The 25435-nt window shown below is 50.4% G+C and overlaps 1 protein-coding gene across 1 annotated transcript in view; it reads left to right on the forward strand.

The window, feature by feature from the left end:
* Positions 1–25435, forward strand: part of LOC139241068 (glutamate receptor ionotropic, kainate 5-like) — a 1689468-nt gene that overhangs the window by 626943 nt on the left and 1037090 nt on the right. The window contains exons 8-9 of the mRNA XM_070869761.1: positions 15880–16041; positions 20156–20308. Coding sequence (XP_070725862.1) covers positions 15880–16041; positions 20156–20308 — 315 coding nt within the window. The remainder of the gene's footprint in view (positions 1–15879; positions 16042–20155; positions 20309–25435) is intronic.

Here is a 25435-nt window from a genome sequence, read left to right on the forward strand (position 1 = left end):
TCACTGTAGAGGGTCTCTGTGTATTCAGGGTAAGCGTTACTGTACAAGGTCCCTGTGTATTCAGCGTAAGGGTTACAGTATAGGGTCCCTTTGTATTCATGGTTAGGGTCACTGTACAGGGTCCCTGTGTATTCAGGGTTAGGGTCACTGTACAGGGTCCCTGTATATTCAGGGTAAGGGTTACTGTACAGGGTCCCTGTGTATTCAGGGTAAGGGTTATTGCACAGGATTTCTGTGTATTCAGAATAAGGGTTACTGTACAGGGTCCCCGTGTATTCAGGGTAAGGGTTACTGTACAGGGTCCCTATATATTATGGGTAAGATTTACTGAGCAGGGTCCCTGTGTATTCAGGATAAGGGTTACTGTACAGGGTTCCTGTGTATTCAGGGTAAGGCTCACTGCACAGGGTCCCTGTTTATTCAGGGTAAGATTTACTGTACAGGGTCTCTGTGTATTCAGGGTAAGTGTTACTGTACAGGGTCCCCGTGTATTTAGGGCAGGGGTCCCTGTACAGGGACCCTGTATATTCAGGGTAAGGATCACTGTACAGGGTCTGTGTGTATTCAGGGTAAGGGTCACTGTACAGGGTCCCTGTGTATTCAGGGTAAGGGTCACTGTACAGTGTCCCTGTGTATTCAGGGTAAGGTTTACTGTACAGGGTCCCTGTGTATTCAGGGTAAGGTTCAATGTACAGGGTCCCGGTGTATTCAGAATAAGTGTCACTGTACAGGGTCCCTATGTATTCAGGGTAATGGTTATTGTACAGGGTCGCTGTTTATTCAGGGTTAGGGTCACTGTACAGGGTCCCCGTCTATTCAGGGTACGAGTCACTGTACAGGGTCTCTGTGTATTCAGGGTATGTGTTACTGTACAGGGAACCTGTGTATTCAGGGTAAGGGTTACTTTACAGGGTCCCTGTGTATTCAGGGTAAGGGTTACTGTACAGGGTCCCTATGTATTATGGGTAAGGTTTACTGTACAGGGTCCCTGTGTATTCAGGGTAAGGGTTACTGTACAGGGTTCCTGTGTATTCAGGGTAAGGCTCACTGCACAGGGTCCCTGTCTATTCAGGGTAAGATTTACTGTACAGGGTCTCTGTGTATTCAGGGTAAGTCTTACTGTACAGAGTCCCCGTGTATTCAGGGCAAGGGTCACTGTACAGGGACCCTGTATATTCACGGTAAGGATCACTGTAGAGGGTCTCTGTGTATTCAGGGTATGATTTACAGTACAGGGTCTCTGTGTATTCAGGGTAAGGATTACTGTACAGGGTCGCTGTGTTTTCAGGGTAAGGGTTACTGTACAGGGTCCCTGTGTATTCAGAGTAAGGTTTAGTGTACAGGGTCCCTGTGTATTCAGGGTAAGGGTTACTGTACAGGGCCCCTGATTATTCAGTGTAAGGGTTACTGTACAGGGTCCCTGTGTATTCAGGGCAAGAGTCACTGTACAGGGTCCCTGTGTATTCAGGGTAAGGTTTACTGTACAGGATCCCTGTGTATTCAGGGAAAGTGTCAGTGTACATGGTCCCTGTGTATTCAGAGTAAGGGTCACTGTACAGGGTCCTTATGTATTCAGGTTAATGGTTATTGTACAGGGTCCCTGTGTATTCAGGGTAAGGTCTACTGTACAAGGTCCCTGTGTATTCAGCGTAAGGGTTACTGTACAGGGTCCCTGTGTATTCAGGGTTAGGGTCACTGTACAGGGTCCCTGTGTATTCAGGGTTAGGGTCACTGTAAAGGATCCCTGTGTATTCAAGGTAAGTTTTACTGTACGGGGTCCCTGTGTATTCAGGGTAAGGATCACTGTAGAGGGTTTCTGTGTATTCAGGGTAAGATTTACAGTACAGGGTCTCTGTGTATTCAGGGTAAGGATTACTTTACAGGGTCGCTGTATTTTCAGGGTAAGGGTTACTGTACAGGGTCCCTGTGTATTCAGAGTAAGGTTTAGTGTACAGGGTCCCTGTGTATTCAGGGCAAGGGTCACTGTACAGGGTCCCTGTGTATTCAGGGTTAGGGTCACTGTACAGGGTCCCTGTATATTCAGGGTAAGGGTTACTGTACAGGGTCCCTGTGTATTCAGGGCAAGGGTCACTGTACAGGGTCCCTGTGTATTCAGGGTAAGGTTTACTGTTCAGTGTCCCAGTGTATTCAGGGTAAGGATCACTGTAGAGGGTCTCTGTGTATTCAGGGTAAGGGTTACTGTAGAAGGTCCCTGTGTATTCAGCGTAAGGGTTACTGTATAGGGTCTCTGTGTATACAGGATAAGGGTTACTGTATAGGTTTCCTGTGTATTCAGGGTTAGGGTCACTGTACAGGGTCCCTGTGTATTCAGGGAAAGGATCACTTTACAGGGTCCCTATGTATTCAGGGTAATGATTACTGTACAGGGTCCCTGTTTATTCAGGGTAAGGGTTACTGTACAGGGTCCCTGTGTATTCAGGGTAAGGGTTATTGCACAGGATTTCTGTGTATTCAGGATAAGGTTTACTGTACAGGGTCCCCATGTATTCAGGGTAAGGGTTACTGTACAGGGTCCCTATATATTATGGGTAAGGTTTACTGTGCAGGGTCCCTGTCTATTCAGGATAAGGGTTACTGTACAGGGTTCCTGTGTATTCAGGGTAAGGCTCACTGCACAGGGTCCCTGTTTATTCAGGGTAAGATTTACTGTACAGGGTCTCTGTGTATTCAGGGTAAGTGTTAATGTACAGGGTCCCCGTGTATTCAGGGCAGGGGTCTCTGTACAGGGACCCTGTATATTCAGGGTAAGGATCACTGTAGAGGGTCTCTGTGTATTCAGTGTAAGATTTACAGTACAGGGTCTCTGTGTATTCAGGGTAAGGATCACTGTACAGGGTACCTGTGTATTCAGGGTTAGTTTTACTGTAAGGGGTCCCTGTGTATTCAGGGTAAGGGTTACTGTTCAGGGTCCCAGAGTATTGAGGGTAAGGGTCACTGTACAGGGTCCCTGTATATTCAGGGTAAGGGTTACTGTACAGGGTCCCTGTGTATTCAGGGTTTGTGTTATTGCACAGGATTTCTGTGTATTCAGGATAAGGGTTACTGTAAAGGGTCCCCGTGTATTCAGGGTAAGGGTTACTGTTCAGGGTCCCAGTGTATTGAGGGTAAGGGTCACTGTACAGGGTCCCTGTATATTCAGGGTAAGGGTTACTGTACAGGGTCCCTGTGTATTCAGGGTAAGGATTATTGCAAAGGATTTCTGTGTATTCAGGATAAGGGTTACTGGACAGGGTCCCCGTGTATTCAGGGTAAGGGTCACTGTACAGGGTCTGTGTGTATTCAGGGTAAGGGTCACTGTACAGGATCCCTGTGTATTCAGGGTAAGGGTTACTGTACAGGGTCCCTGTGTATTCAGGGTAAGGGTCACTGTACAGTGTCCCTGTGTATTCAGGGTAAGGTTTACTGTACAGGGTCCCTGTGTATTCAGGGTAAGGGTCAATGTACAGGGTCCCGGTGTATTCAGAATAAGGGTCACTGTACAGGGTCCCTATGTATTCAGGGTAATGGTTATTGTACAGGATCACTGTGTATTCAGGGTTAGGGTCACTGTACAGGGTCCCTGTGTATTCAGGGTATGTGTTACTGTACAGGGTCCCTGTGTATTCAGGGTAAGGGTTACTGTACAGGGTCCCTGTGAATTCAGGGTAAGGGTTACTGTACAGGGTCCCTGTGTATTCTGGGTAAGGGTTACTGTACAGGGTTCCTGTGTATTCAGGGCAAGGGTCACTGTACAGGGACCCTGTATATTCAGGGTAAGGATCACTGTAGAGGGTCTCTGTGTATTCAGGGTAAGATTTACAGTACAAGGTCTCTGTGTATTCAGGGTAAGGATTACTGTACAGGGTCGCTGTGTTTTCAGGGTAAGGGTTACTGTACAGTGTCCCTGTGTATTCAGAGTAAGGTTTAGTGTACAGGGTCCCTGTGTATTCAGGGTAAGGGTTACTGTACAGGGTCCCTGATTATTCAGTGTAAGGTTTACTGTACAGGGTCCCTGTGTATTCAGGGTAAGGGCTACTGTACAAGGTCCCTGTGTATTCAGCGTAAGGGTTACTGTAGAGGGTCCCTGTTTATTCAGGGTTAGGGTCACTGTACAGGGTCCCTGCGTATTCAGGGTTAGGGTCACTGTACAGGGTCCCTGTATATTCAGGGTAAGGGTTACTGTACAGGGTCCCTGTTTATTCAGGGTACGGGTTATTGCACTGGATTTCTGTGTATTCAGGATAAGGGTTACTGTACAGGGTCGCTGTGTATTCAGGGTAAGGCTTACTGTACAGGGTCCCTGTGTATTCAGGGTAAGGGTTACTGTACAGGGTCCCTGTGTATTCAGGGTAAGGGTCACTGTACAGGGTCACTGTGTATTCAGAGTAAGTGTCAGTGTGCAGGGTCCCCGTCTATTCAGGGTAAGGGTTACTGTACAGGGTCCCTGTTTATTCAGTGTAAGGGTTACTGTACAGGGTCCCTGCATATTCACGGTAAGGGTCACTGTACAGGGCTCCGGGGTATTCAGGGTAAGGTTTACTGTACAGGGTCCCTGTATATTCAGGGAAAGTGTCACTGTACAGGGTCCCTGTGTATTCAAAGTAAGGTTCACTGTACAGGGTCCCTGTGTATTCAGAGTAAGGTTCACTGTACAGCGTCCCTATTTATTCAGGGTAATGCTTATTGTACAGGGTCCCTGTGTATTCAAGGTAAGGGTTACTGTACAAGGTCCCTGTGTATTCAGCTAAAGGGTTACTGTACAGTGTCCATGTGTATTAAGGGTAAGTGACACTTTACAGTGTCCCTGTGTATTAAGGGTAAGAGTTACTGTACATGGTCCCTGTGTATTCAGGGTAAGGGTCACTGTACAGGGTCCCTATTTATTCAGAGTAATGGTTATTGTAAAGCGTCCCTATGTATTCAGGGTAATGGTTATTGCACAGGGTCCCTGTGTATTCAGGGTAATGGTTACTGTACAGGGTCCCTGTGTATTCAGGGTAAGGGTTAATGTACAGGGTCCCTGTGTATTCAGGGTAAGGGTCACAGTACAGGGTCCCTGTGTATTCAGGGTAAGGGTTACTGTACATGGTCCCTGAGTATTCAGGGTAAGGGTCACTGTAAAGGGTCCCTGTGTATTCAGGGTAAGGGTCACTGTACAGTGTCCCTGTGTATTCAAGGTAAGGGTTACTGTACAGGGTCCCTGTGTATTCAGGGAAAGTGTCACTGTACAGGGTCCCTGTTTATTCAGAGTAAGGGTCACTGTACAGGGTCCCTATGTATTCAGGGTAATGGTTATTGTACATGGTCCCTGTGTATTCAGCGTAAGGGTTACTGTACAGGGTCCCTGTGTATTCAGGGTAAGTGTTACTGCACAGGATCTCTGTGTATTCAGGGTAAGGGTTACAGTACAGGGTCCCTGTGTATTCAGGGTAAGGGTCACTGTACAGGGTCCCTGAGTATTCAGGTTAAGGGTCACTGTACAGTGTCCCTGTGTATTCAGGGTAAGGGTCAGTGTACAGGGTCTCTGTGTATTCAGGGTAAGGTTCACTGTACAGGGTCTCTGTGTATTCAGGATAAGATTTACTGTACAGGGTCCGTGTTTATTCAGGGTAAGGGTTACTGTACAGGGTCCCTGTGTATTTAGGGTAAGGTCACTGTACAGTGTCCCTGTGTATTCAGGGTAAGGTTTACTGTACAGGGACCCTATCTATTCAGGGTAATGGTTATTGTACAGGGTCCCTGTGTATTCAGGGTAAGGTTTACTGTATGGGGTCCTTGTGTATTCAGGGTAAGGGTTAATGTACAGGGTTCCTTTGTTTGCAGGTTTAGGGTCAGTGTGCAGGCTCCCTGTGTATTCAGGGTAAGGGTCACTGTACAGGGTCCCTGTGTATTCAGGGTTAGGTTCACTGTACAGGGTCCCTGTGTATTCATGGTAAGGTTTACTGTACATGGTCCCTGTCTATTCAGGGTACGGGTCACTATACAGGGGCCCTGTGTATTCAGGGTACGGGTCACTGTACAGGGTCCCTGTGTATTCAAAGTAAGGGTCACTGTACAGGGTCCCTATGTATTCAGGGTAATGGTTATTGTACAGTGTCTTTGTGTTTTGAGGGTTAGGGTCACTGTACAGGGTCCCTGTGTATTCAAGTAAGTATCACTGTACAGGGTACCTGTGTATTCAGGGTAAGTGTTACTGTACGGGGTCCCTGTGTTTTCAGGGTAAGGGTTACTGTTCAGGGTCCCAGTGTATTGAGGGTAAGGGTCACTGTACAGGGTCCCTGTATATTTAGGGTAAGGGTTACTGTACAGGGTCCCTGTGTATTCAGGGTAAGGGTTATTGCACAGGATTTCTGTATATTCAGGATAAGGGTTACTGTACAGGGTCCCCGTGTATTCAGGGTAAGGGTCACTGTACAGGGTCTGTGTGTATTCAGGGTAAGGGTCACTGTACAGGGTCCCTGTGTATTCAGGGTAAGGGTTAATGTACAGGGTCCCTGTGTATTCAGGGTAAGGGTCACTGTACAGTGTCGCTGTGTATTCAGGGTAAGGTTTACTGTACAGGGTCCCTGTGTATTCAGGGTAAGGGTCAATGTACAGGGTCCCGGCGTATTCAGAGTAAGGGTCACTGTACAGGGTCCCTGTGTATTCAGGGTTAGGGTCACTGTACAGGGTCCCTGTGTATTCAGGGTAAGGGTCACTGAACAGGGTCACTGTTTATTCAGGGTAAGGTTCACTGTACAGGGTCCCTGTGTATTCATGGTAAAGTATACTGTACAGGGTCCCTGTGTACTCAGGGTACGGGTCACTGTACAGGGTTACTGTGTATTCAGAGTAAGGGTCACTGTACATGGTCTCAATGTATTCAGGGCAATGGTTATTGTACAGGGTCCCTGTGTATTCAGGGTTAGGGTCACTGTACAGGGTCCCTGTGTATTCAGGGTAAGGGTCACTGTACAGGGTACCTGTGTATTCAGGGTAAGTTTTACTGTACGGGGTCCCTGTGTATTCAGGGTAAGGGTTACTGTTCATTGTCCCTGTGTATTGAGGGTAAGGGTCACTGTACAGGGCCCCTGTGTATTCAGGGTAAGGGTTACTGTACAGGGTCCCTGCGTATTCATGGTAAGGGTTATTGCACAGGATCTCTGTGTATTCAGGATAAAGTTTACTGTACAGGGTCCCTGTGTATTCAGGGTAAGGGTCACTGTACAGGGTCTCTGTGTATTCAGGGTAATTGTTATTGTAGAGGGTCCCTGTGTATTTAGGGTAAGGGTTACTGTACTGGGTCCCTGTGTATTGAGGGTAAGAGTCACTGTACAGGGTCCCTGTGTATTCAGGGTTAGGATCACTACAGTGTCCCTGTGTATTCAGGGTAAGGGTTACTGAACAGGGTCCCTGTGTATTCAGGGTAAGGGGTACTGTACAGGGTCCCTATGTATTATGGTTAAGGATTACTGTACAGGGTCCCTGTGTATTCAGGGTAAGGGTTACTGTACAGGGTTCCTGTGTATTCAGGGTAAGGCTCACTGCACAGGGTCCCTGTCTATTCAGGGTAAGATTTACTGTACAGGGTCTCTGTGTATTCAGGGTAAGTGTTACTGTACAGGGTCCCCGTGTATTGAGGGCAAGGGTCACTGTACAGGGACCCTGTGTATTCAGGGTAAGGATCACTGTAGAGGGTCTCTGTGTATTCAGGGTAAGATTTACAGTACAGTGTCTCTGTGTATTCAGGGTAAGGATTACTGTACAGGGTCGCTGTGTTTTCAGGGTAAGGGTTACTGTACAGGGTCCCTGTATATTCAGAGTAAGGTTTAGTGTACAGGTTCCCTGTGTATTCAGGGTAAGGGTTACTGTACAGGGTCCCTGATTATTCAGTGTAAGGGTTACTGTACAGGGACCCTGTGTATTCAGGGTAAGGATCACTGTACAGGGTCCCTGTGTATTCAGGCTAAGTTTTACTGTACAGGATCCCTGTGTATTCAGGGAAAGTGTCACTGTACATTGTCCCTGTGTATTCAGAGTAAGGGTCACTGTACAGGGTCCTTATGTATTCAGGTTAATGGTTATTGTACAGGGTCCCTGTAATCAGGGTAAGGGCTACTGTACAAGGTCCCTGTGTATTCAGCGTAAAGGTTACTGTACAGGGTCCCTGTGTATTCAGGGTTAGGGTCACTGTACAGGGTCCCTGTGTATTCAGGGTTAGGGTCACTGTACAGTGCCCCTGTGTAATCAGAGTAAGGGTCACTGTACAGGGTCCCTATGTATTCAGAGTAATGGTTATTGTACAGGGTGCCTATGTATTCAGGGTAAAGTTTATTGTACAGTGTCCCTGTGTGTTCAGGGTAATGATTATTGTACAGGGTCCCTGTGTATTCAGGGTAAGGGTTACTGTACAGGGTCCCTGTGTAATCAGGGTAAGGGTTACTGCACAGGATCTCTGTGTATTCAGGGTACGGGTCACTGTACAGGGTCCCTGTGTATTCAGAGTAAGGGTCACTGTACAGGGTCCCTATGTATTCAGGGTAATGGTTATTGTACAGGGTCCCTGTGTATTCAGGGTTAGGGTCACTGTACAGGTCCCTCTGTATTCAAGTAAGGATCACTGTACAGGGTACCTGTGTATTCAGGGTAAGTTTTACTGTACGGAGTCCCTGTGTATTCAGGGTAAGGGTTACTGTTCAGGGTCCCAGTGTATTGAGGGTAAGGGTCACTGTACAGGGTCCCTGTATATTCAGGGTAAGGGTAACTGTACAGGGTCCCTGTGTATTCAGGGTAATGGTTATTGCACAGGATTTCTGTGTATTCAGGATAAGGGTTACTGTACAGGGTCCCCGTGTATTCAGGGTAAGGGTCACTGTACAGGGTCTGTGTGTATTCAGGGTAAGGGTCACTGTACAGGGTCCCTGTGTATTCAGGGTAAGGGTTACTGTACAGGGTCCCTGTGTTTTCAGGGTTAGGGTCACTGTACAGGGTCCCTGTGTATTCAGGGTTAGGGTCACTGTACAGGGTCCCTGTGTATTCAGGGTTAGGGTCACTGTACAGGGTCGCTGTGTTATCAGAGTATGGGCTACTGTACAAGGTCCCTGTGTATTCAGCGTAAGGGTTACTGTACAGGGTCCCTGTGTATTCAGGGTTAGGGTAACTGTACAGGGTCCCTGTGTATTCAGGGTTAGGTCACTGTACAGGGTCCCTGTGTATTCAGGGTAAGGGTCGCTGAACAGGATCCCTGTGTATTCAGTGTAAGTTTTACTTCACGGGGACCATGTGTATTCAGGGTAAGGGTTAATGTTCAGAGTCCCTGTGTATTGACAGTAAGGTTCACTGTACAGGGTCCCAGTGTATTCAGGGTAAGGTTTACTGTACAGGGTCCCTGTATATTCAGGGTAAGGGTTTACTGCACAGGATCTCTGTGTATTCAGGGTAAGGGTTACTGTACAGGGTCCCCGTGTATTCAGGGTAAGGTTCACTGTACAGGGTCTGTGTGTATTCAGGGTAAATGTCACTGTACAGTGTCCCTGTGTAATCAGAGTAAGGGTCACTGTACAGGGTCCCTATGTACTCAGAGTAATGGTTATTGTACAGGGTGCCTATGTATTCAGGGTAATGTTTATTGTACAGTGTCCCTGTGTATTCAGGGTAATGATTATTGTACAGGGTCCCTGTGTATTCAGGGTTAGGGTCACTGTACAGGGTCCCTGTGTATTCAGAGTAAGGGTCACTGTACAGGGTCCCTGTGTATTCAGGGTAAGTTTTACTGTACGGAATCCCTGTGTATTCAGGTTAAGGGTTACTGTACAGGGTCCCTGTATATTCAGGGTAAGGGTTACTGCACAGGATCTCTGTGTATTCAGGGTATGGGTTACTGTACAGGGTCCCTGTGTATTCAGGGTAAGGGTCACTGTACTGGGTCCCTGTGTATTCAGGTTAAAGGTCACTGTACAGTGTGCCTGTGTATTCAGGGTGAGGGTCAGTGTACAGGGTCTCTGTGCATTCAGGGTAAGGTTCACTGTACAGGGTCTCTGTGTATTCAGGGTAAGATTTACTGTACAGGGTCCGTGTTTATTCAGGGTAAGTGTTACTGTACAGAGTCCCTGTGTATTCAGGTTTAGGGTCAGTGTAGAGGATCCCTGTGTATTCAGGGTAAGGGTCACTGTACAGGGTCCCTGTGTATTCAGGGTTAGGGTCACTATACAGGGTCCCTGTGTATTCAGGGTAAGGTTCACTGTACAGGGTCCCTGTGTATTCATGGTAAAGTTAACTGTACAGGGTCCCTGTGTACTCAGGGTACGGGTCACTGTACAGGGTTACTGTGTATTCAGAGTAAGGGTCACTGTACAGGGTCTCTATGTATTCAGGGCAATGGTTATTGTACAGGGTCCCTGTGTATTCAGGGTTAGGGTCACTGTACAGGGTCCCTGTGTATTCAGGGTAAGGCTCACTGTACAGGGTACCTGTGTATTCAGGGTAAGTTTTACTGTACGGGGTCCCTGTGTATTCAGGGTAAGGGTTACTGTTCATTGTCCCTGTGTATTGAGGGTAAGGGTCACTGTACAGGGCCCCTGTGTATTCAGGGTAAGGGTTACTGTACAGGGTCCCTGCGTATTCATGGTAAGGGTTATTGCACAGGATCTCTGTGTATTCAGGATAAAGTTTACTGTACAGTGTCCCTGTGTATTCAGGGTAAGGGTCACTGTACAGGGTCTCTGTGTATTCAGGGTAACTGTTATTGTAGAGGGTCCCTGTGTATTTAGGGTAAGGGTTACTGTACAGGGTCCCTGTGTATTGAGGGTAAGAGTCACTGTACAGGGTCCCTGTGTATTCAGGGTTAGGATCACTACAGTGTCCCTGTGTATTCAGGGTAAGGGTTACTGAACAGGGTCCCTGTGTATTCAGGGTAAGGGGTACAGTACAGGGTCCCTATGTATTATGGGTAAGGATTACTGTACAGGGTCCCTGTGTATTCAGGGTAAGATTTACTGTACAGGGTTCCTGTGTATTCAGGGTAAGGCTCACTGCACGGGTCACTGTTTATTCAGGGTAAGATTTACTGTACAGGGTCTCTGTGTATTCAGGGTAAGTGTTACTGTACAGGGTCCCCATGTATTCAGGGCAAGGGTCACTGTACAGGGTCCCTGTGTATTCAGGGTAAGGATCACTGTCCAGGGTCTCTGTGTATTCAGGGTAAGATTTACAGTACAGGGTCTCTGTGTATTCAGGATAAGGGTTACTGTACAGGGTCGCTGTGTATTCAGAGTAAGGTTTACTGTACAGGGTCCCTGTTTATTCAGTGTAAGGTTACTGTACAGGGTCCCTGTGTATTCAGGGTAAGGGTCACTGTACAGGGTCCCTGTGTATTCAGGGTAAGGGTTACTGTAAAGGGTCCCTGTGTATTCAGGGAAAGTGTCACTGTACAGGGTCTCTGTGTATTCAGAGTAAGGGTCACTGTACAGCGTCCCTATGTATTCAGGGTAATGGTTATTGTACAGGGTCCCTGTGTATTCAGGGTAAGGATTACTGTACAAGGTCCCTGTGTATTCAGCTTAAGGGTTACTTTCAGTGTCCCTGTGTATTCAAGGTAAGTGTCACTGTACAGGGTCCCTGTGTATTCAGGGTAAGAGTAACTGTACAGTGTCCCTGTGTATTCAGGGTAAGGGTCACTGTACAGGGTCCATGTGTATTCAGAGTAAGGGTCACTGTACAGGGTCCCTATGTATTCAGAGTAATGTTTATTGTAAAGGGTCCCTATGTATTCAGGGTAATGGTTATTGTACAGGGTCCTTGTGTATTCAGGGTAAGGATTACAGTACAGGGTCCCTGTATACACAGGGTAAGGGTTATTGCACAGGATTTCTGTGTATTCAGGATAAGGGTTACTGTACAGGGTCCCCATGTATTCAGGGTAAGTGTCACTGTACAGGGTCTGTGTGTATTCAGGGTAAGGGCCACTGTACAGGGTCCCTGTGTATACAGAGTAAGGGTCACTGTACAGGGTCCCTATGTATTCAGGGTAATGGTTATTGTACAGGGTCGCTGTGTTTTCAGGGTTAGGGTCACTGTACAAGGTCCCTGTGTATTCAGGGTAAGGGTCACTGTACAGGGTCTCTGTGTATTCAGGGTAAGTGTTACTCTACAGGGTCCCTGTGTATTCAGGGTAAGGGTTACTGTACAGGGTCCCTGTGTATTCAGGTTAAGGGTTACTGTACAGGGTCCCTATGTAGTATGGGTAAGGTTTACTGTACAGGGTCCCTGTGTATTCAGGGTAAGGCTCACTGCACAGGGTCCCTGTCTATTCAGGGCAAGGGTCACTGTACAGGGACCCTGTGTATTCAGGGTAAGATCACTGTAGAGGGTCTCCGTGTATTCAGGGTAAGATTTACAGTACAGGGTCTCTGTATATTCAGGGTAAGGTTTACTGTACAGTGTCGCTGTGTATTCAGGGTAAGGGTTACTGTACAGGGTCCCTGTATATTCAGAGTAAGGGTTAGTGTACAGTGTCCCTGTGTATTCAGGGTACGGGTCACTGTACAGGGTCCCTGATTATTCAGTGTAAGGGTTACTGTACAGGGTCCCTGTGATTTCAGGGCAAGGGTCACTGTACAGGGTCCCTGTGTATTCAGGGTAAGGTTTACTGTACAGGATCCCTGTGTATTCAGGGAAAGTGTCACTGTACATGGTCCCTGTGTATTCAGAGTAAGAGTCACTGTACAGGGTCCCTATGTATTCAGTTTAATGACTATTGTACAGGGTCCCTGTGTATTCATGGTAAGGGCTACTGTACAAGGTCCCTGTGTATTCAGCGTAAGGGTTACTGTACAGGGTCCCTGTGTATTCAGGATAAGGGTTACTGTACAGGGGCCCTGTGTATTTAGGGTAAGGGTAACTGTAGAGGGTCCCTTTGTATTCAGGGTAAGGTTTACTGTACTGGGTCCTTGTGTATTCAGGGTAAGGTTTACTGTACTGGGTCCTTGTGTATTCAGGGTAAGGGCTACTGTACAAGGTCCCTGTGTATTCAGCGTAAGGGTTACTGTACACGGTCCCTGTGTATTCAGGGTTAGGGTAACTGTACAGTGTCCCTGTGTATTCAGGGTAAGGGTCACTGAACAGGATCCCTGTTTATTCAGGGTAAGTTTTACTGTACGGGATCCCTGTGTATTCAGGGTAAGGGTTACTGTTCAGGGTTCCTGTGTATTGACGGTAAGGGTCACTGTACAGGGACCCAGTGTATTCAGGGTAAGGGTTACTGTACAGGGTCCCTGTATATTCAGGGTAAGGGTTACTGTACAGGATCTCTGTGTATTCAGGGTAAGGGTCACTGTAGAGGGTACCTGTGTATTCAGGGTTAGGGTCACTGTACAGGATCCCTGTGTATTCAGGTTTAGGGTCAGTGTACAGGGTCCCTGTGTATTCAGGGTAAGGTTTACTGTACTTGGTCCTTGTGTATTCAGGGTAAGGGTTACTGTACAGGGTTCCTGTGTATTCAGGTTTAGGGTCAGTGTACAGGGTCCCTGTGTATTCAGGTTAAGGGTCACTCTACAGCTTCCCTGTGTATTCAGGGTAAGGGTCATTATACAGGGTCCCTGTGTATTCAGGGTAAGGTTTACTGTACTGGGTCCTTGTGTATTCAGGGTAAGGGTCACTGTACAGGGTCCCTGTGTATTCAGGGTAAGGGTCAGTGTACAGGGTCCCTGTGTATTCAGGTTTAGGGTCAGTGTACAGGGTCCCTGTGTATTCAGGGTAAGGGTTACTGTACAGGGTTCCTGTGTATTCAGGTTTAGGGTCAGTGTACCGGGTTCCTGTGTATTCAGGTTAAGGGTCACTGTACAGGGTCCCTATGTATTCAGGGTAATGGGTATTGTACAGGGTCGCTGTGTATTCAGAGTTAGGGTCACTGTACCGGGTCGCTGTGTATTCAGGGTAAGGATCACTGTACAGGGTACCTGTGTATTCAGTGTAAGTTTTACTGTACGGGGTCCCTGTGTATTCAGTGTTACGGTTACTGTTCAGGGTCCCTGTGTATTGAGGGTAAGGATCACTGTACAGGGTCCCTGTGTATTCAGGGTAAGGGTTACTGTACAGGGTCCCTGTGTATTCAGGGTAAGGGTTATTGCACAGGATCTCTGTGTATTCAGGATAAGGGTTACTGTACAGGGTCCCCGTGTATTCAGGGTAAGGGTCGCTGTACAGGGTCTGTGTGTATTCAGCGTAAGGGTCACTGTACAGGGTCCCTGTTTATTCAGGATAAGGGTTACTGTACAGGGGCCCTGTGTATTTAGGGTAAGGGTAACTGTAGAGGGTCCCTTTGTATTCAGGGTAAGGTTTACTGTACAGGGTCCCTGTGTATTCAGGGTAAGTGTTACTGTACAGGGTCCCTGTGTATTTAGGGTAAGGGTTACTGTACAGGGTCCCTGTGTATTGAGGGTAAGGGTCACTGTACAGGGTCCCTGTGCATTCAGGGTAACGGTCACTACAGTGTCCCTGTGTATTCAGTGTAAGGGTTACTGTACAGGGTCCCTGTGTATTCAGGGTAAGGGTTACTGTACAGGGTCCCTATGTATTATGGTTAAGGGTTACTTTACAGGGTCCCTGTGTATTCAGGGTAAGGCTCACTGCACAGGGTCCCTGTGTATTCAGGGTAAGATTTACTGTACAGGGTCTCTGTGTATTCAGGGTAAGTGTTACTGTACAGGGTCCCCGTGTATTCAGGGCAAGGGTCACTGTACAGGGTCCCTGTGTATTCAGGGTAAGGATCACTGTACAGGGCCGCTGTGTATTCAGGGTAAGATTTACAATACAGGGTCTCTGTGTATTCAGGGTAAGGGTTACTGTACAGGGTCGCTGTGTATTTAGTGTAAGGTTTACTGTACGGGGTCCCTGTTTATTCAGGGTAAGGGTTACTGTACAGGATCCCTGTGTATTCAGGGTAAGGGTCACTGTACAGGGTCCCTGTGTATTCAGAGTAAGTGTCAGTGTACAGGGTCCCTGTGTATTCAGTTTAAGGGTTACTGTACAGGGTCCCTGTTTATTCAGTGTAAGGGTTACTGTACAGGGTCCCTATGTATTCAGGATAAGGGTCACTGTACAGGGTCCCTGTGTATTCAGGGTAAGGTTTACTGTACAGGGTCCCTGTGTATTCAGGGAAAGTGTCACTCTACAGGGTCCCTGTGTATTCAGAGTAAGGGTCACTGTACAGGGTCCCTATGTATTCAGGATAATTGTTATTGTACAGGGTCCCTGTGTATTCAGGGTAAGGGTTACTGTACAGGGTCCCTGTTTATTCAGCGTAAGGGTTACTGTACAGGGTCTCTGTGTATTCAGGGTAAGGGTCACTGTACAGGGTCCCTGCGTATTCAGAGTAAGGTTCACTGTACAGGGTCCCTATGTATTCAGAGTAATGGTTATTGTACAGGGTTCCTGTATATTCAGGATACAGGTTACTGTAAAGGGTTCCTGTGTATTCATTGTTAGGGTCACTGCACAGGGTCCCTGTGTATTCAGGGTAAGGGTCACTGTACAGGGTCCCTATGTAATCAGGGTAAAGATTACTGTACAGGGTCCCTGTGTATTCAGGGTAAGGGTTACTGTACAGGGTCCCTGTGTATTCAGGGTAACAGTTATTGTACAGGGTCCCCATGTATTCAGGGTAAGGGTCACTGTACAAGTTCTCTTTGTATTCAGGGTAAGGGTTACTGTACAGGGTCCCTGTGTATTCAGGGTAAGGGTTACTGTACAGGATCTCTGTGTATTCTGGGTAAGGTTTACTGTACAGGGTCCCCGTGTATTCAGGGTAAGGGTCTCTGTACAGGGTCTGTGTGTATTCACGGTAAGGGTCACTGTACAGGGTCCCTGTGTATTTAGACTTGTCTCTCTCTTTCTCTCCCCCAGGATTTCCCTGTTTTGCAGTTCGGTGAGATTGTAGATGATCAGGCGAACATCATTGGGTTCTCCATGTTCGACGCCAAGCACCCTTTCTTCCTCGAGTTTATCCGCAGCCTTAACATGTCTTGGCGGGAAAACTGTGACACGGCGCACTTTCCCGGAGCCACGGTATGTCTCAGCTCGTGGACTGAGGGTCAGAGAGCATCACTGAGGGTCACTGAGGGTCAAAGAGAGTCATTGAGGTTCAGAAAGGGTCACTGAATGTCAGAGAAGGTCATTGAGGATCAGAGCGGATCAGAAAGGGTCATTGAGGGTCATCGAGGTCAAAGAGGGCCACTGAGGGTCAAAGAGGGCCACTGGGTCAGAGAGGGCCACTGAGGGTTAATGATGGTCATTGAGAGTCATTAAGGGTCAGAGAGGGCCACTGAGGGCCAAAGAGGGCCACTGAGGGTCAAAGAGGGCCACTGAGGGTCAGAAAGGGCCACTGAGGGTCACAGCAGGTCATTGAGAGTCATTAAGGGTCAGAGAGGGCCACTGAGGGTCAAAGAGGGCCACTGAGGGTCAAAGAGAGCCACTGAGGGTCAGAGAGGGCCACTGAGGGTCAAAGAGGGCCACTGAGGGTCAAAGAGGGCCACTGAGGGTCAGAGACGGCCACTGAGGGTCAAAGAGGGTCATTGAGAGTCATTAAGGTTCATTGAGGATCATTGAGGGTCAAAGAGGGCCACTGAGGGTCAGAGGGCCACTGAGGTCAATTAGGGTCACTTAGGGTCATAGAGGGTCATTGCGGATCAGAGAGGATGATTGAGGGTCAGAGAGTGTCAGTGAGGGTCTTTGAGGGTTATTGAGGGTAAGAGTAAGTCACAGTGGGTCAGGGAGGGTCATTGAGGATCAGAGAGGATCATTGAGGGTCAGAGTGTGTCATTGAGGGTCAGAAAGAGTAATTGAGGGTCAGAGAGGGTCATTGAGGGTCAGAGTCGATCATTGAGGGTTAGAAAAAGTAATTGAGGGTCATTGAGGGTCAGAGAGGGTCATTAAGCATCAGAAAGTGTCATTGAGGGTCAGAGAGGGTCATTGTGGATCAGAAAGGGTCATTGAGCGTCAGAGAGGGTCAGAGTGGCTCATTGAGGGTCAGAGAGGATTATTGAAGGTCAGAAAGGGTCATTGAGGGTCAGAATGGGTCATTGAGGGTCACTGAGGGTCATTGAGGATCAGAAAGGGTCATTGAGGCTCAGAAAAGGTTATTGAGGGTCACTGAGGGTCAAACAAGGACAGAGCGGGCCACTGAGGGTCAGTGAGGGTCAGAGCGGGTCAGAACGGGTCAGTGAGTGAGAGTGAGTGAGGGAGGTGTGATATCTTTATATAGCTATCTAATCACACACCCTACAAGATGGCTCCTCAGAAGCAACTGTAATCCTTGCCACATGACCTTTTATTGTTAATACATCAGTAGTTGCACTACATCAGTGGTCCACTAGGTGAGGCTCTACAACATGATGGTCAGTTCATTGGATATATTCACGAGGGCGTTAGATATGGCTCTTACAGCTAAAGGGATCGAGGGGTATAGAGAGAAAGCAAGAAAGGGGTACGGAATGATCAGCCATGATCTTGTTGAATGGTGGTGCAGGCTCGAAGGGCCGAATGGCCTACTCCGGCATCTATTTTCTATGTTTCTATGTTAGGGAGTGAGAGAAAGAAAGACTTGCATTTATATAGCGCCTTTCACGACCACCGGACGTCACAGCGCTTTACAGCCAATGAAGTACTTTTGAAGTATAGTCACTGTTGTAATGTGGGAAACGCGAAAGCCAATTTACGCACAGCAAGCTCCCACAAACAGCAATGTGATAATGAGCAGATAATCTATTTTTTGGTTCTGTTGATTGAGGGATAAATATTGGGCCCGGGACACTGGAGATAACTCCCCCTGCTCTTCTTCGAAACAGTGCCACGGGATCTTTTACGTCCACCTGAGAGGGCAGACAGGGCCTCGGTTCATCGTCTCATCCGAAAGACGGCACCTCCGACAGTGCGGCGCTCTCTCAGCACTGCACTGGAGGGTCAGCCTAGATCTAGATGCTGGACCGGGACTGGAACCCACAACCTTCCGGCTCAGAGGCGAGAGTCGGTGAGTGAGGGTCAGTGAGTGAGCGTCAGTGAGGGAGGGTTATTGACTGAGGGTCAGTGTGGGTCAGTGAGGGTCAGAGGGACCTGAGGCTGTACGATCACAAATTATTGAAGGTGGCAGGGCATTGAGAAAGGTGTTAGAGGACCCCTGGGCTTCGTTAACAGAGACATCAAGCACAATAGCAAGGAAGATATGCGAAACCTTTATAAAACACTGGTTGGGCCACAGCCGGAATACTGTGGGCAATCCTGCACGTTTTAGGAAGGATGTCATGACCTTGGAGAGGGTGTAGAGGAGATTGACCAGAATGGTCCCAGGGATGAGGGATTTCAGTGACGGGGACACTGGAGAAGCTGGGGCTGTTCTCCTTCGAGCAGAGACAGGCTCAGGGTGACTGAATAGACGTGTTTACATTCATGCAGGTTTTCATTGAGCAAATAAGGAGCAACTGTTTGGAGTGGCAGGAGGGTCGGTAACCAGTGGACATGGAGTTAAGGTGATTGACATAAGAACCAGAGGCGTCATAAGGAAACAGTTATTTTTACGCAGCGAGTGGTTATGATCCGGAACGCGCTGCCTGAAAGGGCGGTGGATTCAATAGTAACTTTCAAAAGGGAATTGGATAAACACTTGAAGGGGAAACATTACAGCGCTCTGGGGAAAGAGCGGGACTAATTTGTTAGCTCTTTCAAAAAGCCTGCACAGGGCATGATGGACATAATGGCCACCTCCTATGCTGTAAAATTCTATGATTCTCTCTCTCCCTGTCTATCTCTGTCTGCCTGTCCCTCTGTCTCGCTCTCTGTCTCTTTCTCTCTCTCAATCTGTTTCTCTCTGTCTCGCTTTTTCTCTCTGTGTCTCTTTCTCTTTTTCTCTCTGTCTCACTCTATGTATTTTTCTGTCACTAACTGTCTCTCTCTTTCTCTGTTTTGTCTCTGTCTCTCTATGCCTCTCTCTGTTTCTGTATCTGTCTTTCTCTGTGTGTCTCTCTGTCTTTCTCCCTGTCTCCCTGTTTCTGTCTGTCTCTGTCTGTTTCTGCCTGTGTGTGTGTGTGTGTCTCATTCTCTCTCTCTCCCCCCCCTCTCTCTCTCTTCCTCCACTCCAGCCCCATACCCTCCCTCTCACTCTCTCTCTCCGTCTGTGTGTCTCTCTCTCTCTCTCTCCCCCCTTCTCTCTCTCCTCCTCTCCCCTGCTCTATCTCCCAACCCCCGCGCTCTCTCTCCCCCATCTCTCTCTCTCTCCCTCTTTCCACCTTTCTCTCTCTCTCTCCCTCCCTCTGTCTGTCTCTCTCTCTCTCCTCCTCTCTTTCTCTGCGTCTCTCTCTTCCCCTCTCTCCGACACCCTAGCCCCCACTCTCTCTCCCTCCCTCCATCTGTATCACTCTCTCTCTCCCCCCTCTCACTCTGTCTCTCTCTCTCTCCCCCTCTCTCTCCCTCCCTCTGTCTGTGTCTCTCTTTCTCTCTCCCCCTTTCTATCTCTCTCTGTCTCTCTCCTCCCCCACCGCACACCTCCCAGCTCTCTCTCTCTCTCCCCCCCCTGTCTTTCTCTCTCCCCCTTTCTCCCCTCCATCTCTCTCTCTCTCCCTCCGTCTGTGTCTCTCTTGCTCTCCCCCCTCTCTCTCTGTCTCTCTCTCTCAACCCCCGCTCTCTCGCTCCCTCTCTCTCTCCGCCCCTCTCTCTCTCTGTGTCTCTCTCTCCCCCGCTCTCAAGCCCCTCTCTCTCTCTCTCCCTCTCTCCGTCTGTGTCTCTCTTGCTCTCTCCACCCCCACTCCCCCCGCTCTTTCTCTCACTCTCCGCCTGTCTCTCTCTCACTGTCTATCTCTCTCCTCCGTCCTTCTCTCTCTCCCTCCCTCTGTCTCTCTCCACCACCACCACCCCTCCCACCTCACTCTCTGTCACTCTCTCTCCTGCCTCCCCCTCCTGTCTCTATCTCTGTCTTTCACTCTCTCTCTCTCTCCCCCGCTCTCTCTCTCTCTCTCTCTCACTCTATCTCTCCGTCTGTCTCTCTCTCTGTCTCTCTCTCTCCCTCTCTCTGCCACCAGCCCCCCACCTCTCTCCCTCCCTCCGTCTGTCTCCTCTCTCTCCCTCTGTCTCTCGGTGTTGCAGTGTTCCCTCGGTCCTTACCCTGTGTTACAGTCCGTGTCTCTGATTGCAGCTTCCCTCCGCGCTGATGTATGATGCAGTCCACGTTGTGGTGAATGCAGTGCGGGAGCTGAACCGCAGCCAGGAGATTGGTCTGAGGCCTCTGTCATGTACCACCTCCCAAATCTGGCAGCACGGGACCAGCCTGATGAACTATCTGCGCACGGTGAGTAAGAGCAGTGCCCACGTCCGTGACTGACTGCACATACCATGCCAAACATCGAGCGCCGCGCGATCGGCAAACCACAGTGCCCACATCCGTGACGAATGGACAGCATCAATCAACATACTGCACGCAAAATCAGCCTTATTCCCTCATGAATAGTGCCCATAATGACTGGTGTCCCTGACGATCGATGCCCCTGACGATCGATGTCCCTGACGATCGATGTCCCTGACGATCGGTGTCCCTGACGATCGATGTCCCTGACGATCGATGTCCCTGACAATCGATGTCCCTGACGATCGGTGTCCCTGACGATCGGTGCCCCTGACGATCGGTGTCCCTGACGATCGATGTCCCTGACGATCGATGCCCCTGACGATCGATGTCCCTGACGATCGATGTCCCTGACGATCGGTGCCCCTGACGATCGGTGTCCCTGACGATCGATGTCCCTGACGATCGATGTCCCTGACGATCGATGTCCCTGATGATCGATGCCCCTGACGATCGCTGTCCCTGACGATCGATGACCCCGACGCTCGATGCCCCTGACGATCGATGTCCCTGACGATCGATGTCCCTGACGATCGATGTCACTGACGATCGATGCCCCTGACGATCGATGTCCCTGACGATCGATGTCCCTGACGATCGATGTCTCTGACGATCTATGTCCCTGACGATCGATGCCCCTGACGATCGATGTCCCTGACGATCGATACCCCTGACGATCGATGTCCCTGACGATCGGTGCCCCTGACGATCGATGTCCCTGACGATCGTTGCCCCTGACGATCGATGTCCCTGACGATCGATGTCCCTGACGATCGGTGCCCATGACGATCGGTCCTCCTGACGATCGATGTCCCTGACGATCGATGCCCCTGACAATCGATGCCCCTGACGATCGATGTCCCCGACGATCGATGTCCCCGACGATCGATGTCCCTGACGATCGATGTCCCTGACGATCGATGTCCCTGACGATCGATGTCCCTGACGATCGATGTCCCTGACGATCGATGTCCCTGACGATCGATGTCCCTGACGATCGGTGTCCCTGACGATCGATGCCACTGACGATCGATGTCCCTGACGATCGATGTCCCTGACGATCGATGTCCCTGACGATCGATGTCCCCGACGATCTATGTCCCTGACGATCGATGTCCCTGACGATCGATGTCCCTGACGATCGGTGTACCTGACGATCGATGTCCCTGACGATCGATGTCCCTGACGATCGATGTCCCTGACGATCGGTGTCCCTGACGATCAGTGCCCCTGACGATCGATGCCCCTGACGATCGATGTCCCTGACGATCGATGCCCCTGACGATCGGTGCCCCTGACGATCGATGTCCCTGACGATCGATGCCCGTGACGATCGGTGTCCCTGACGATCAATACCCCTGACGATCGATGTCCCTGACGATCGGTGCCCATGACGATCGGTCCTCCTGACGATCGATGTCCCTGACGATCGAAGTCCCTGACGATCGATGCCCCTGACGATCGATGCCCCTGACGATCGATGTCCCTGACGATCGGCGTCCCTGACGATCGATGTCCCTGACGATCGGCGTCCCTGACGATCGATGTCCCTGATGATCGGCGTCCCTGACGATCGATGCCCCTGACGATCGGCGTCCCTGACGATCGATGTCGCTGACGATCGATGCCCCTGAAGATCGATGTCCCTGACGATCGATGTCCCTGACGATCGATGCCCCTGACGATCGATGCCCCTGACGATCGATGTCCCTGACGATCGATTTCCCTGACGATCGATGCCCCTGACGATCGATTCCCCTGACGATCGATGTCGCTGACGATCGATGCCCCTGAAGATCGATGCCCCTGACGATCGATGTCCCTGACGATCGGTATCCCTGACGATCGGTGTTCCTGACGATCGATGTCCCTGACGATCGATGTCCCTGACGATCGGTGTCCCTGACGATCCGTGTCCCTGACGATCCATGTCCCTGACGATCGATGCCCCTGACGATCGATGTCCCTGACGATCGATGTCCCTGACGATCGATGTCCCGGACGATCGGTGTCCCTGACGATCGATGCCCCTGACGATCGATGTCCCTGACGATCGATGTCCCTGACGATCGGTGTCCCTGACGATCGATGTCCCTGACGATCGATGCCCCTGACGATCCATGTCCCTGACGATCGATGTCCCTGACGATCGTTGTCCCTGACGATCGATGTCCCTGACGATCGGTGTCCCTGACGATCGATGTCCCTGACGATCGGTGTCCCTGACGATCGATGTCACTGACGATCGATGCCCCTGACGATCGATGTCCCTGACGATCGATGTCCCTGACGATCGATCTCCCTGACGATCGGTGTCCCTGACAATCAATGTCCCTGACGATCGATGTCCCTGACGATCGATGTCCCTGACGATCGATCTCCCTGACGATCGGTGTCCCTGACAATCAATGTCCCTGACGATCGATGTCCCTGACGATCGATGTCCCTGACGATCGATGTCCCTGACGATCGATGTCCCTGACGATCTGTGTCCCTGACGATCGATGTCCCTGACGATCGATGCCCCTGACGATCAATGTCCCTGATGATCGGTGTCGCTGACGATCTATGCCCCTGACGATCGATGACCCTGACGATCGATGTCCATGACGATCTATGCCCCTGACGATCCGTGTCCCTGACGATCGATGTCCCTGACGATCGATGTCCCTGACGATCGATGCCCCTGACGATCGATGTCCCTGACGATCGATGTCCCTGACGATCGGTGTCCCTGGCGATCAGTGTCCCTGACGATCGATGCCCCTGACGATCGATGTCCCTGACGATCGATGTCCCTGACGATCGATGTCCCTGACGATCGGTGTCCCTGACGATCGATGTCCCTGACGATCGGTGTCCCTGACGATCGATGTCCCTGACGATCGATGCCCCTGACGATCGATGTCCCTGACGATCGATGCCCCTGACGATCGATGCCCCTGACGATCGATGCCCCTGACGATCGATCTCCCTGACGATCGACGTCCCTGACGATCGGCGTCCCTGACGATCAATGTCCCTGACGATCGGTGTCCCTGACGATCGGTGTCCCTGACGATCGATGCCCCTGACGATCGATGTCCCTGACGATCGATGCCCCTGACGATCGATGCCCCTGACGATCGATGTCCCTGACGATCGATGTCAATGACGATCGATGTCCCTGACGATCGATGTCCCTGACGATCGATGGCCCTGACGATCGATGTCCCTGACGATCGATGCCCCTGACGATCGATGTCCCTGACGATCGGTGCCCCTGACTGGTGCCCCTGACGATCGATGTCCCTGACGATCTATGTCCCTGACGATCGATGCCCCTGACGATCGATGTCCCTGACGATCGATGCCCCTGACTGGTGCCCCTGACGATCGATGTCCCTGACGATCGATGTCCCTGACGATCGATGCCCCTGACGATCAATACCCCTGACGATCGATGTCCCTGACGATCGATTTCCCTGACGATCGATGCCCCTGACGATCGATGCCCCTGACGATCGATGTCGCTGACGATCGATGCCCCTGAAGATCGATGCCCCTGACGATCGATGTCCCTGACGATCGGTATCCCTGACGATCGGTGTCCCTGACGATCGATGTCCCTGACGATCGATGTCCCTGACGATCGGTGTCCCTGACGATCCATGTCCCTGACGATCCATGTCCCTGACGATCGATGCCCCTGACGATCGATGTCCCTGACGATCGATGTCCCTGACGATCGATGTCCCGGACGATCGGTGTCCCTGACGATCGATGCCCCTGACGATCGATGTCCCTGACGATCGATGTCCCTGACGATCGGTGTCCCTGACGATCGATGTCCCTGACGATCGATGCCCCTGACGATCCATGTCCCTGACGATCGATGTCCCTGACGATCGTTGTCCCTGACGATCGATGTCCCTGACGATCGGTGTCCCTGACGATCGATGTCCCTGACGATCGGTGTCCCTGACGATCGATGTCACCGACGATCGATGCCCCTGACGATCGATGTCCCTGATGATCGATGTCCCTGACGATCGATCTCCCTGACGATCGGTGTCCCTGACAATCAATGTCCCTGACGATCTGTGTCCCTGACGATCGATGTCCCTGACGATCGATGCCCCTGACGATCAATGTCCCTGATGATCGGTGTCGCTGACGATCTATGCCCCTGACGATCGATGACCCTGACGATCGATGTCCATGACGATCGATGTCCCTGACGATCGGTGCCCCTGACGATCGATGTCCCTGACGATCGATGTCCCTGACGATCGATGCCCCTGACGATCAGTGTCCCTGACGATCGATGCCCCTGACGATCGGTGTCCCTGACGATCGATGTCCCTGACGATCGATGTCCCTGACGATCGATGTCCCTGACGATCGATGTCCCTGACGATCGATGTCCCTGACGATCGATGTCCCTGACGATCGGTGTCCCTGACGATCGATGCCCCTGACTGGTGCCCCTGACGATTGATGTCCCTGACGATCGATGTCCCTGACGATCGATGTCCCTGACGATCGGTGTCCCTGATGATCAATGCCTCTGACGATCGATGTCCCTGACGATCGATGTCCCTGACGATCGATGCACCTGACTGGTGCCCCTGACGATCGATGTCCCTGACGATCGATGTCCCTGACGATCGATGTCCCTGACGATCGATGTCCCCGACGATCGATGCCTCTGACGATCGATGTCCCTGACGATCGATGTCCCTGACGATCGATGCCCCTGACTGGTGCCCCCCCTGACGATCGATGTCCCTGACGATCGGAGTCCCTGACGATCGATACCCCTGACGATCGATGTCCCTGACGATCAGTGCCCCTGACAATCGATGTCCCTGACGATCGATGCCCCTGACGATCGATGTCCCTGACGATCAGTGTCCCTGACGATCAGTGTCCCTGACGATCAATACCCCTGACGATCGATGTCCCTGACGATCGGTGCCCATGACGATCGGTCCTCCTGACGATCGATGTCCCTGACGATCGATGCCCCTGACGATCGATGCCCCTGACGATCGATGTCCCTGACGATCGATGTCCCCGACGATCGATGTC

The sequence above is a fragment of the Pristiophorus japonicus genome, chromosome Y, assembly GCF_044704955.1.
Source record: "Pristiophorus japonicus isolate sPriJap1 chromosome Y, sPriJap1.hap1, whole genome shotgun sequence".
Lineage (NCBI taxonomy): Eukaryota > Metazoa > Chordata > Chondrichthyes > Pristiophoridae > Pristiophorus > Pristiophorus japonicus.